General features: G+C 35.4%; 1 protein-coding gene across 4 annotated transcripts in view; it reads right to left on the bottom strand.

Annotated features, from left to right (window-relative positions):
- Psd3 (pleckstrin and Sec7 domain containing 3) overlaps positions 1–12,995 on the bottom strand; it is a 468,534-nt gene that overhangs the window by 90,927 nt on the left and 364,612 nt on the right. For all 4 annotated transcript variants that reach the window (XM_071610547.1, XM_071610548.1, XM_071610549.1 and 1 more), the window contains one exon: positions 4,340–4,533. In XM_071610547.1, coding sequence (XP_071466648.1) covers positions 4,340–4,533 — 194 coding nt within the window. The remainder of the gene's footprint in view (positions 1–4,339; positions 4,534–12,995) is intronic.

A 12,995-nucleotide genomic window follows, 5' to 3' on the forward strand; every position in this document is an offset into this window, starting at 1 on the left:
AGTCCCAGAGTAAAGGCTGTTCTAGATCCATGATAACAAAAAACATAAAGGCAAGCTTCTGAAGAATTTAAGAATTTGGTTTGTCTCCAATTTACTTATCAGCAGATCAGCAGAAAATCCAACATCAAAATATGTGTGTGTGTGCGCGCGCGCGCCCAAGAGCTTAGGGAAAAAAGGAAAATGTATAATCTCTGGTATTCAAATAAAACCTATTAGAGCTGGCTGGGATGGTGCACGCCTATAATCCCAGTGGCTCAGGAGGCAGAGGCAGGAGGACTGCAAATACAAAGCCAGCCTCAGCAATTTAGCAAGGCCCTAAGAAACTGAGATCCTGTCTCTAAATAAAATATTAAAAAAGGCTGGTGATGTGTCTTAGTGGTTAAGTGCCCCTCCATGGGTTAATCCCTGGTACAAACCACCAAACCAACCAAACAAAAACCTAATAGGAATGCAAAGAAAAGGGAAAGTATGACTGTTAGAGAAAAAAAATAAAAAACATCAATGTAATAGTCTCAGAAATGACAGAGGAGGGTTTTGAAGAGAAGGCCCTTAAAACAGGTATTACAAAAATGATAAATATACTCAGTGACATGAAGAAAAAGATAAGCCTGATAAGAAGAGAAATGGAGAATACAAAGATTCCAGCTAAGTTCAAAGATAAGAAATACTATCTATAAAATGAAAAATACGGTAGTAAATTTGAAAATTAAAATTATTATTAAAAAAGTAATGAAAGGACAAAAATAGTTGGAAAAAAAGAAAAAAATTATCTAAAACAGAGTTTCAAGGAAGTGTTGGAGCAGTATCAAGAGATCTAACATGCAGAAAACAAGTCTCAGAAGGAAGGTGGGTACTTTAAAAAATGATGGCTAAAACTTCCTAAAGAGTTAAAAAAATATATATACAAAAAAACAAAACAACATAAGCCAAAAATCCAAGAACACCAAAAACATCAAACAAGGAAAACAAAGAAATTTACAATAAGGCAGTTCATAATAAAATTGCTGAAAACCAGAGGTAAAGAAAAAAAAAATGAAAGCATCCAGAGGCAGAGAACAGCATTAGGTTAGAGGAACAAAGACTGACAGTAAAAAAAAAAAAAAAAAAAAAAAAAAAAAAATCTAAACTCACTGAATATAAGTTCCCACAATCAAGGCAAGATATAGACTTTTTCAGACTGATAAAACATGAAAAAATTTCTTGCTGATAGGCATGGGGGTAAAAGTAAATTACTTTTCAAAGAAAAAAATGTTAATAATGTGCTACTGTGAATTTTACAACACACAAAGAATAAAAGAAATGGGAATAGTACAAAGGCCAGCAAGGGAGAAATGGAAGAAACCTGATGCAAGGATCTCCAACTACTACTACCAAAGGTATAACCTGAAGGTGGAATGAGACAGGTTAATGTCAGCTGCCACTAAGACAACCAGGGTATAGTCAATAAATCAAGGGAAGAAAAACAAAATCACAAAAAATAACTAATTCTAAACAGGAAGGAATGAAAAGGGGAAAAAAAGAAAAGATAGAACAAATAGCACAAGAAAATACAGCAAGATGGCAGACTTAAAATCAACTGTACGAGTAAGTACTATATATCTAAGTAGTCAAACATCTAGACAAAGAGTATGAGCTCAGGTAAAAAGCAAGACCCACCAACATGCTATATAAAAGAAAACATTTTAAAAGATAAAACCAGAGATTAAAATTAAAACCTGGGAAAATAGCATTAAAAAGCTAAAAAGAAGTTCAAGTGGCTATATTAAGTTTAGACCAAGTAATCTTCAAAATAACTCAAACTGTATACTTTAAATTGGCAATTTTTAATTTATGTAGAATTATTAGAAATCATGCACTTTGCTATATTGGAAAGGTTAAATTATCTGACTACTCTAAAGTGATTTGGAAACCCCAGAAAATCATAACGAAGATCACCAGGAAGAGCCTGAGGAATTAAAGAAGGGTAAAATGCCCAATATCCCTCTAACTCAGAGGTGAAAATTCCTCAGGGATAAGTTAACTGACAGGAATAAAGCCTGGAAACTGGAGCCCAGTTGGCAGGGTCTTATCCCGTCTTTGAATTTTGACCTCTGATATGAGACAGGAGACGAGACCAAAACAGCAGAGGCAGGTTTCTTTGAGAAACAGGCCGAATTTCTTTAGCTGCCCGAAAGACAAAACTGTTCCATGACATTTATGATTGTCCTAACCAATCAGAAATTCTCAAAGTAGTTAACTGAGAATTTAAAGGAGTTGTACTGGCAGGAAACTTCCAGTGTGATACAAGGGGTCTGTGATAGCTCAGCTGCCAGGCAACCCTTGGATTTCACGTTCATGTGCATTGGGTTCTCAGGAAGCAGAGCCTCCAGCAGAGCAATCCTCTCCAATAATCCTCAGAGATGGCCCAGGAACACAGAACACAAAGAGAACTTCCCTCAGGAGGAAAAGCCAGAGGATGCTGAAATAAGTTAACCAGCCAAGCCAATCCACTGCCAGGAAGTGCATCAATGAGGGATGCTCACATGGGTGACTCTGCTCTCCTTGTCTAGCAGGATGCTGTGCATATTTTGAATCAGTGGGAGCTGTTTTGCTTCCCTTTTTTGCCTTTTTTTGAGCTGGCATTTTAAACTGTGTTATTCTTTTTTTTTTTTTTTTTTTGCCTCCAGTACTTTATATGTAGTAGGTATATCAGATATTTCTATATTTTTTCAGTTAGTTCATAGATTGGCACTCTATTCATACCTAAACTAGAGAGAATATACACAGCCAACCAATTTTATCCTTGGCAATAGAAGCTGCAGCTGGACATAGCATGCTGTAAAGTATATCTGTGGTTATAAATGGAAATTTTTACTATGATTAATGCATTGTTCAAACACAATGTATGTGCATGCTCGAACAAAGACGGATATCTAATCCTTTGTTTGCCAAGAAGATATCCCTTTTTTTGTGAGATCTGTAACTCATTCCTTCTTGAAGAAACTTTCATCTCAATACTGCAATAAAGTAGATATTGTCAATCAAGGTATTTCATCTGCTTGGTCATACAGATCAGAATCCTGTCCTAAAGGGCAGAAGGAAAAATTTCCTCAGTGTCAAAACTGAGTACATGATCTTTCATGTTGCTAACAGTCATATATCCAGCCATGTATAAAATTCCCCATTTGAAAGAATAAAGCTAACATACAAAATTGTATACACATAGAAATGGAGAGGGTGTCCTCATAATTCTTCATCTTCAGGTGTGACCTTTTTCTAAGTTAGATTGACTTGCCATCACTTGCAGCTATAGGAACTCACACAAAGTTGTTAGATAAAATTAAGTAGCTTCCTAGGCTAGTGAATAAGATGTTCAGAAAATATGGTGGAGGTACTCCTAAAGAACTTGGAAACACTAAGAAACTTGCTTAATACCACATTCACTGTTAAAACCACTCCAAGACAATGCTTCCCTTGAATGCAACCTAATAGAATCTGCTAACACCTTAAGTCAAAATGTCCAGTCAGAGATTAAAAACAGAGGTACTGTGCATCCCCCTCCATGTTATTCCACATCTGTGTATGCAGGAAGGCAGGGACACCACAGAGGTAAAGTCCTCTCATTTTGAGCACATACATCAGTTTGTCTTAAACCATTCAACTATATCAAATTGTTATTTGACTTTCTGCAATTATTCTAACTGTGTAAACATATTCCATTCCTCCCAAACTTTAAACATTATCTACCAGATAACACCATTATCTATCAGAAGATAATCACATCTCATACTCCATGGAAAAATTGGGATGGGATTCCTTCAATTTCCCAATACTACTCATGCCATGCTCTTCTACATCTCACCTGCTCGTCTCATCAAGGCCATCCACTCCACACATGCTTTAGATATGAAATCTCCCCCTTCTCCCTTTGTTCCTGGGACCTTACATCATTGCTTAATCTGTGTTATAAATCATCTTTTCTTCAACCACTAGAAATGTGAACTCCATGAAGAGAGGGATCTTGTCCATCCTATTATTTTTGGTGCCTAGCATATAGCAGACAGACAGTATTATTTGTTGAAACCACGAAACATAATGAATAAGAGTCTGAGAAATAAGTCTTCTGTAAGAAATCATCCGTTTCTTGAGTTCTAAACCATTCTGCTTAGAGAAGATCAGTGCTACAGTGGATCTCTGATTTAGGATTAGAGACTTTCTTAAGAACTTCTCTAAATAAACATTTTATTTATTTATTTCTCTAAATAAACATGATTTTTCTTCATCCATAATTTTATTTCAAACAAATTCACTTTAAAATTTAAGCTAAAGTACATGAAACAAAACAACAAATGAAGCTTACTCTTTTTTCCATCCATATCTGCATGGATTTTCCGAGCCAAGAATCCGCTTTTGTACACAGCAGCATTTGGGTCATGAGGAATGTCCAAGAATGGGTTGGTCGTGCTCCCAATGCGACTGATGGTCTTTGGATGTGTTCCATTGGCCTTCTCATCAGTGCCTTCTGAGGGGGACTTTTTTTTCTCTTCGTCATCTCTAAGAGGGAAAAAACACATTAAGACTGAGCCAAGCAACTACCACAATATTCAAAACAAACACAAAAACAGTGTAAACTCCCTTGCTTTCTAACAAGGTCCCTCTTGAAAACAAATCACCATGATAATAGCCATTTATCAAAGGGCCTCCAATGTGAGAGGATTAATGATCACGACAATCTAGTAAGATCAATATAGCATTCTGTAGTACAGATAAGGAAACAATCAGTGAGTCCAAACGTATATACCGGGCTAAGACTCAGTAATTAAAGCAAGAGATGATGAGGGTATAACTGTAAAATTCTAAAGCCTGGGCTCTTCCCACCCACAATGATGCCTAAACCAGTGGGCGCTTTTCGACAGGAATCATGATTTCAACTTTTGTATTTCTGCAGGACCTAGCACAGGTTGGCATATAGAAAACAACAAATAATTATAGATTGAGTCCACTGAGTAATATTGAACTACATCTGCCAAATAACCAGGCTAATTCTTAATATCAAAACCCCAGGTGCCTCCTGTCCATGATTTAGATGGTGCCATGACATCTTACAGGTGCCATTGTCTCAACCATCATATAAGCGTGGGGCACCCTATCAGCCACTGAGAAAACCCCTAATTGCCTCTCTTTTCTGAATCCCTGTTCCTACAAGTGCAGCAAGTTTAAACCTGAGACTATAACATATACAAAGCACAGAGGAGGCGGAAAACAATGACCTTATCGGTTAACAAAGAAGAGGGAAGTCAATGAGCTCTGATATGCCCCTGGAAAACAAAACACCATTATAAAGGTATTTGCTTTTGCTCAGCTTTTTCGATTTCTAGAGTCACCTGTGGTTTCTTATTAAACTCTGCTTATTGAATCTTTTATTAAAACTTCAACCAAAATAACCACTACCAAAACATTTTGAATAAATCACAAGATTAATAATCATCAAGTATGTCTGATGATGGTGGTAGTCAAAAGAAAAATAGCCTTCTTTCATCCACTGGTATTTTATAAGTAATTGTGAAATATATGAAAGTAAAACTGGACTCTTAAACATCCATATTTTTTATTTTGAAATAATTTTAGATTTTCAAAGATAGTACATTGAGTTTCCATATGCTCAGTTTCTCCTGTTAGCATCTTACATAACTACAGTAAATTTTTCTAAACTAAAAATTTAACATTAGTAAAATACTATGCATTGAAGTTGAGACTCCTTTCAGATTTCACCAGGTTTTTTTCATTAATTTATTTTTCTATTCCAGGATTGCATCTATAATCGCACGGTGCATTTGGTTGTCACAGCTCCTTTGTCTCTTCCAGCCTGTAACAGTTGCTCAACCTTGCCTGGTTCTTCTTGGACTTGACAGTTTGAAAAGCACTGGTCAATCATTTTGCAGAACATCCTCAACTTAGTTTTGTCTGATGTTTCCTCATGACTCGATTGAGGCTGTGCATTTTGCGGGGGAGGATACAACAAAATGCAATGGACTCAGGGGGGTCTAGGTTTTATAGCTGGTGATATTAACCATGATTACTTGGTTAAGGTAATATCTGACAGTTTTCTTATATAAATGTTTAGGGGAAAATATTTTGCCAACTATGCAAACATCCTATTTCTCTAGCTTTTGCCCATTAACATTAGCATTCACAAATGGATCTTGCCTGTGATGATTATTATTGTGGTGAGCTAATGCTTCCTTCATGAATTTTACATTCTTTGGTACAAAAATCAAGGACATTTATATTATTCTCTGGATTATACCACTACCTGGTAATCAGAGGTCTGATTTTCTTGCCTATAGTCTTGCCTTTTTTAACATGGAATGTAAATGAATTCTTTTATTTGGCAAAATGCAAATTCATCTGTACTAACATGCCAATCAATAATTCATTCTTTGTTATTGTGAAGCACTATTTCATTTTACAGATATATGTTTGTTTAGCTCTTCACTTATTAAAAGATATGAGGATAGGCTCTAGTTTCTATGAGAGACAGGGTTTTATCAACTATTAACAGAGCGGAGAGACAGCCTCAGAAGGGAGAAGACACTTCAAATCACACACCTTGCCCAACATCCAAAAGGGCCTCAACAGCAAGAAAACAGCATTATCAAAAAATGGGAAAGAACATTTCTCAAGAGATAACAGTAGCCAACAGATACATGAACCTCAACCTCTCTAATTATCAGGGAGATGTGACTAAAAACCACAATGAGATGTCATGTCACACTTGTTAGGACAGCTATGATCAAGACAATACAACCAACGATAAATGCTGGCAAGGGTGTGTAGTAAGGGGATCCTTATAGGATGCTGATGGGAATTAGTACACCCATTATGGAAAACTGAACCAATTACCTGAAAAATTAAAAATAGAATTATTATGTGATTCAGAAATCACATTTTTGGCATTAATTCAGAAGCATGGAAACTGGAATAATGAAGAAACATCTGCATTTCAATGTTAATTTCAGCATTATTCACAACAGACAAGGTAGAGAAGCAATTTAAATTGTGTCCATGGATGGATGGATGAATAAGGAAAATGTGGTACATATAGCAAGAGTTCCCACTCATCTACCTTCCTATTTTCTGAGGTCTCAATTACCTATGATTAGCCCTGGTCTGAACCAAGGGTTACATTACTATGAGAAAAAGGATAGTGTGGTATAGAAAGATATGAAACAGAGAGGGGGGGGGGGGAGGGAGAGACACACTCCACTTACATAACTTTTCTTATAATACATTGTTAAAATTATAATTATGTTATTATTAATCTCTTATTGTCCTGATTTATAAATTAACTTGATCACAGATACGCCAATGTGAGTCTTGCAACATTATCTCCTGCAGATTAAGGGGGGACTTACTCTATACTCAGTAACAATACACATTTGTGATACAGAAAGGAATTCTGTTTTTTAGGACAATGTGGATGGAACTCAAGAACATTAGGCTAAGTGAAATGAGCCAGGCACAGAAGGATAAGGGCTGTATGATCTCAGTGACATGTGGAATCTAAAAGAGTTGATCTCATAAAAGAAAGATGGTTATCAGAGGATGGGGGCAGAGAGAGGGGTGGGGCAGGCAAAGATGTTTATCAAAGGGTACAGAGTTTTAGGCTGAAGGAATGTTTTAGGGATCTATGGCACTCACAGGGACCATAGTTTATCATAATACATTTTAAATTTCCAAAATATTAGAAAATAGTAAATTTTTAACTACCCTACAAAAAATTAGATAGAATCTTTCTGCAATCATACATTGATGAAAATATCACATTGTGCCCCATGAAGAAAAAAATTATTTGTCCACTAAAAATAAAAAAAAAAATATTCACTAGTACAATAAATTTGAGAAATTAAAAAAAATCCCTTGCATTGAAAAAAAAAACAAATCACCACATTCACATTCAAATCTTGCTTACAGAGGACCACCGCACTGTGTGATACATAATTTGGTGCTGATGCAACTAATTACAAAAAGTAATTTTTGACATGAGTTATCTAAAATCCCTATACCTGAGAATAAATATATCACCTTCCAACTTTACCTATTTACTAGATGCTTATTAACACTAGGTACTTTTATCATTGCACTACCTTAGTTTATTACACTTGATAATCATTAAGGAATATGCATCAGTTTTTTATGTCAAAAATTTTAACATACATTCTCACGTGAAGCACATGAGAGCCATGTTTGTTTTCAAAACAACTTTGATTGCTTTATAAATAAGCAAATTGAGGATAAAAAAATAATGAATTGTGTGAGTTTTATTTTTCATAAAATGGCATTCTAGATTGATCTCACTGAATGTATTGCTGTCATATTTCAAAAGAAAACAGGACACAGGTTACACAAGAATTAATGAACTATCATTTGTTCGACTTTATGACTTAATCATAAATCTGCCCTCAGTACTGGGGATTATTGATGGTTTCAGTGTGTAGGAGTTGTCACTAGAAAAATATAATGATTATTCTGGGAAACAGGATAGATGTTTTAAACATCAAGAGCCAAAGAAATGATTACAATAGCCACTGTTTCCAAACATGATTTTAAGCAGATTAATATGTATCTTGGAGGGAATAAACTAAAGTTTAGCATATAAAGTTAATAAAACATTTTTGTGATTCTAATGTATAATATGTATTATAAAAATCAATTAGAAAGGTGGAACAGTGAACAAAGATGAAACTTAGTTATTGTGTATAACTCTAATGGTCAGCCTTAGCATTTTTAAAATTTTATATTTTAGATGGTTACAGTTTTGTAGAAATGCTGATTCACACAGAAAAGCAGCCGCAAATGGCAAATGTTTTGTTTTAAAGGCCCAATTTGCAAACTTGGGAGAAATCTTTAATAGAATAGTGAGCTGCTGGTAAGAACTTTATCTCAAGTCTATGCCAGAAATCAGCATGCTGGTGGGTGAACACTTGAAGGATTAGTACATGCAAAAACATTTTGTATTTTCAACTGGAAGACATTTAAAAGTGTTTTAAAAATTAAAACAAAGTTTAAAACATTTAAAAATGAATACAGAATCAAAATCCTGTAGAACCCAGAGGTACTAAAAAGAACCCTAGGATTTTGATGGCCATGAACACAATTTAAAAAGCGCTACAGAACTGAGATTGGTGCCAAAGGCAACTCCTGGATCCTGCAAATAATCCACTGCAGAAAGTCAGATGCCGGCTCACAAAGCACTACAAATATGTAGTTTCTAGTACTGAAAAGGGAAGATGATTAGATATGAATCCCCAAGTCACTCCCCAAACACAGTAAAAATGCCAATGTAGATAATCACGTATGATATAAAATGTTTAAAATATTGGTATGTTTCCAATAACTGTTTAACAAATGCTTTTAAGCTGTAAAAGTTCCTCATTAAACTAGCAACATTCCAGCCCAATGAAATTCTCTACTAACTTTGAGCACTTTTTTCAAAGGACTACAAATGATGCATGTTTTAATGACTGCATCTGTAAATCACTTGAGACTTTACCCACACCCTGTCTTGTTTAAAATATTGTCCTGAACGTTAAGGGATGCAAATATGTACCTTTTCTACATAAACATCAGCCAAAAGAAGTTTATGGTGTTCTGCTTTTCAATGTGGTAGAAACTAGCCATATGTGAAAAGTCAATTTGAAATGGGGCAAGTCCAAATTACAATTAAGTCTAATTTCTAAAGACTTAGTACAGAGAAGAACAATATTTCAATAATTATTTGCATTACTTATTGAATATTCTGAACAGGATCAAACAACAATACATTTAAAACTCATTTCACCTGGTTCTCTTACTTTTATAATGAGGCTACTAAAAAAAATTACACAACATTTATGACATTTCTTTTGAAAAGGAAAATGTTTACAGAGGTTTATATTTTCTATGACGTTGGATATTAAAAACGGAAAGACATTTTACTACAAAAAAAAAAAAAAAAATCAATGAGAAAACATTCAACAAAGTACATCCCAGTAAAGCCCTAACAAGTGAAGGTCCAAAATATCATCCTCCAAAACAAGTACTCTGGATATTTACTGTAAGGTTAATGATCCCTGTCATGGGGCTCTGAGGGCAGAAATGTATCCTGCTCCCAGATACAGGTGATGCTGTCTGTGGTGGCTGTCCTTGAATCTTCAATATATGGAACTGTGTTGGCAGTGACTTCCAGGGCAGAAGAGACATCAGTAGTAATACTGTGAGGACTTTTCCAAAACCACACCCCCACTGCTATAATCCTTGCCCTTTTCCCTATAATATCTCCCATTTCTGAGAAGATTCTATACCAATGTTTATTTGAGACATGGAATTGACTGAGAATATGAGCCAATGACCTTTTTTATACTAGGATTCACATTATTCCTGACTGCATCATTACAGAGTTGTATTTATTTGTTCATAGATAAGTGTCAGTGCCTACAGATAAGACAGGCTGTTTCAATTCTGTATAGGAGCAGACATAAATCAATACAATACTGATGACAAAGAACTCTATAAGGCTCACTCATTTCCACAGTAAATGGCCTACTGAGACTTTCTTATACTCTGAATGACCAAGGCATTTTCAGGATTATAAACTAATCTTTGTTAAAGTAAAATGGAGAACAAAAGAGCTCTGCACCTTGCTTGTTAAAAGTCTGATTCATGCATAAATACTTTGGACATATTAAAAAAGAATCCTAAGTGAGTATTTTTGCCGAGATTACAACCATCTCAATACCTGCTGACCTAAGAAATTCTGCAAAACATCCTTCACAGCAATCTGTTCCATCAGTAATGAACTGTGTGGCTCAGTGGTAGTCTAGGTCCAACCCGACTTAACAATGCAGCTCATTTCAAGAATGAAAAGCACACTAGTGCTGACAGATACCTTTCCTAAAAGGCAACTGTAAATCATGAATTTCCTACGTTCTATGCTGCTTATGACAATGAGTTTTTTAAACAAAAATATAGGGAATCATAAAAATCCACTGGAGTCATATTTTGGCAGAACTCTACTAAAAATAAACCTCTTTTCTTACATTTAATTTTCTTAAAATTTAAATGCTGACCATTGTTCAGTTGATCCACTGACTGAGCAGATTCTTAAATACCCCAACTAAGTCTCAACAGCTCTATCCAGTTATTACACCAGCACCAAATGCAAAATTTTTTATATTAAAGGACTCAATTACGTGGAATTGAAATGCTGAAATCAAATATAAATGTGTGGGGCATTTTTTCCTCTTAATTCTGATTTGTTATATGTTATATATGACAGCAGAATACATTACAATTCATATTACAAATATAGAGCACAATTTTTCATATTTCTGGTTGTACACAATGTATATTCACATCATTGGTGTCTTCATACATGTACTTAGGGTAATCATGTCCATCTCATTCCACCATCTTTTTTACCCCCCTCATTTTCCCCTCTCTTGCCCTCCCACCCCTTTCCCTAGCTAGAGTTCATCTAATCCTCCCATGCTCCCCCCTCCTAACCCCAATACGAATCAGCCTCCTTATATCAGAGAAAACATTCGCATTTGGTTTTTAGGAACTGGCTAACTTCACTTAGCATTATATTCTCCAACTCCATCCATTCATCTGCAAATGCCATGATTTTATTCTCTTTTATTGCTGAATAATATTCCATTGTGTGTGTGTGTATATATATCATATCACATTCTCTTTATTCACCTAGGTTGGTTCCACAGTTTAGCTATTGTGAATTGCACTGCTATAAACATTGATGTGACTGTGTTCCTGTAGTATGCTGTTTTTAAGTCCTTTGGGTATACACAGAAGTCCTTTTGGGTTTAAGTCCTTGGGCCACACAAGGTGGTCCCATTCCCAGTTTCCCAAGGAATCTCCATACTGCTTTCCATATTGGCTGCACCATTTTGCAGTCCCACAAGCAATGTATGAGTGTGCCTTTCCCCACCACATCCTCACCAACATTTACTGTTGTTTGTATTCTTAATAGCTGCCATTCTGCTGGAATGAGATGAAATCTTAGTTTTGATTTGCATTTCTCTTACTGATAGAGATGTTGAACTTTTTTTCATATATTTGTTGATTGATTATATATCACCTTCTGAGAAGTGTCTGTTCAGTTCCTTGGCCCATTTATTGATTGGGTTATTTGGGTGTTTTTGGTGTTTAGCTCTTTGAGTTCTTTATACACCCTAGAGATTAGTGCTCTATCTGATGTGCAAGTGGTAAAAATTTGCTCCCAAGCTGTAGGCTCTCTATTCACCTGATTGTTTCTTTTGCTTAAAAGAAGCTTTTGAGTTTGAGTCCATTCCATTTATTAATTCTTCATTTTAATTCTTGCACTAAAGGAGTCTTATTAAGGAAGTAGGGGCCTAATCCGATATGATGGAGACTTGGACCTACTTTTTCTTCTATTAGACGCAGTATCTCTGGTGTAATTCCTAGGTTATTGATCCACTTTGAGTTGAGTTTTATGCAAGGTGAGAGATAAGGGTTTAATTTCATTTTGTTGCAGATGGATTTTCAGTTTTCCCAGCACCATTTGTTAAAGAGGCTATTTTTTTCTCCAATATATGTTTTTGGCACCTTTGTCTAATATAATTGTAATTTAGTCTCTGTGTCCTCTATTCTGTACCACTAGCCTACTAGTCTGTTTTGGTGCCAATACCATGCTGTTTTTGTTACTATTGCTCTGTAGTAGAGTTTAAGGCTAGTATAGTGATGCTACCTGCTTCACCCTTCTTGCTAAGGATTGTTATTCTGGGTCTCTTATTTTTCCAGATAAATTTCATGACTGCTTTTTCTATTGTTATGAGGAATGTCATTGGGATTTTGATTGGAATTGCATTAAAAGTGAATCCAGCAAAGTAGGATACAAAAATCAACACCCATAAATCAAAGGCACTTTTGTATATCACTGGCAAACACTCTCTTAAAGGGAAATGAGGAAAACTACCCCATTTACAATATCCTAAAAA

Source organism: Marmota flaviventris, chromosome 3, assembly GCF_047511675.1.
Source record: "Marmota flaviventris isolate mMarFla1 chromosome 3, mMarFla1.hap1, whole genome shotgun sequence".
Taxonomy (NCBI): Eukaryota; Metazoa; Chordata; class Mammalia; order Rodentia; family Sciuridae; genus Marmota; species Marmota flaviventris.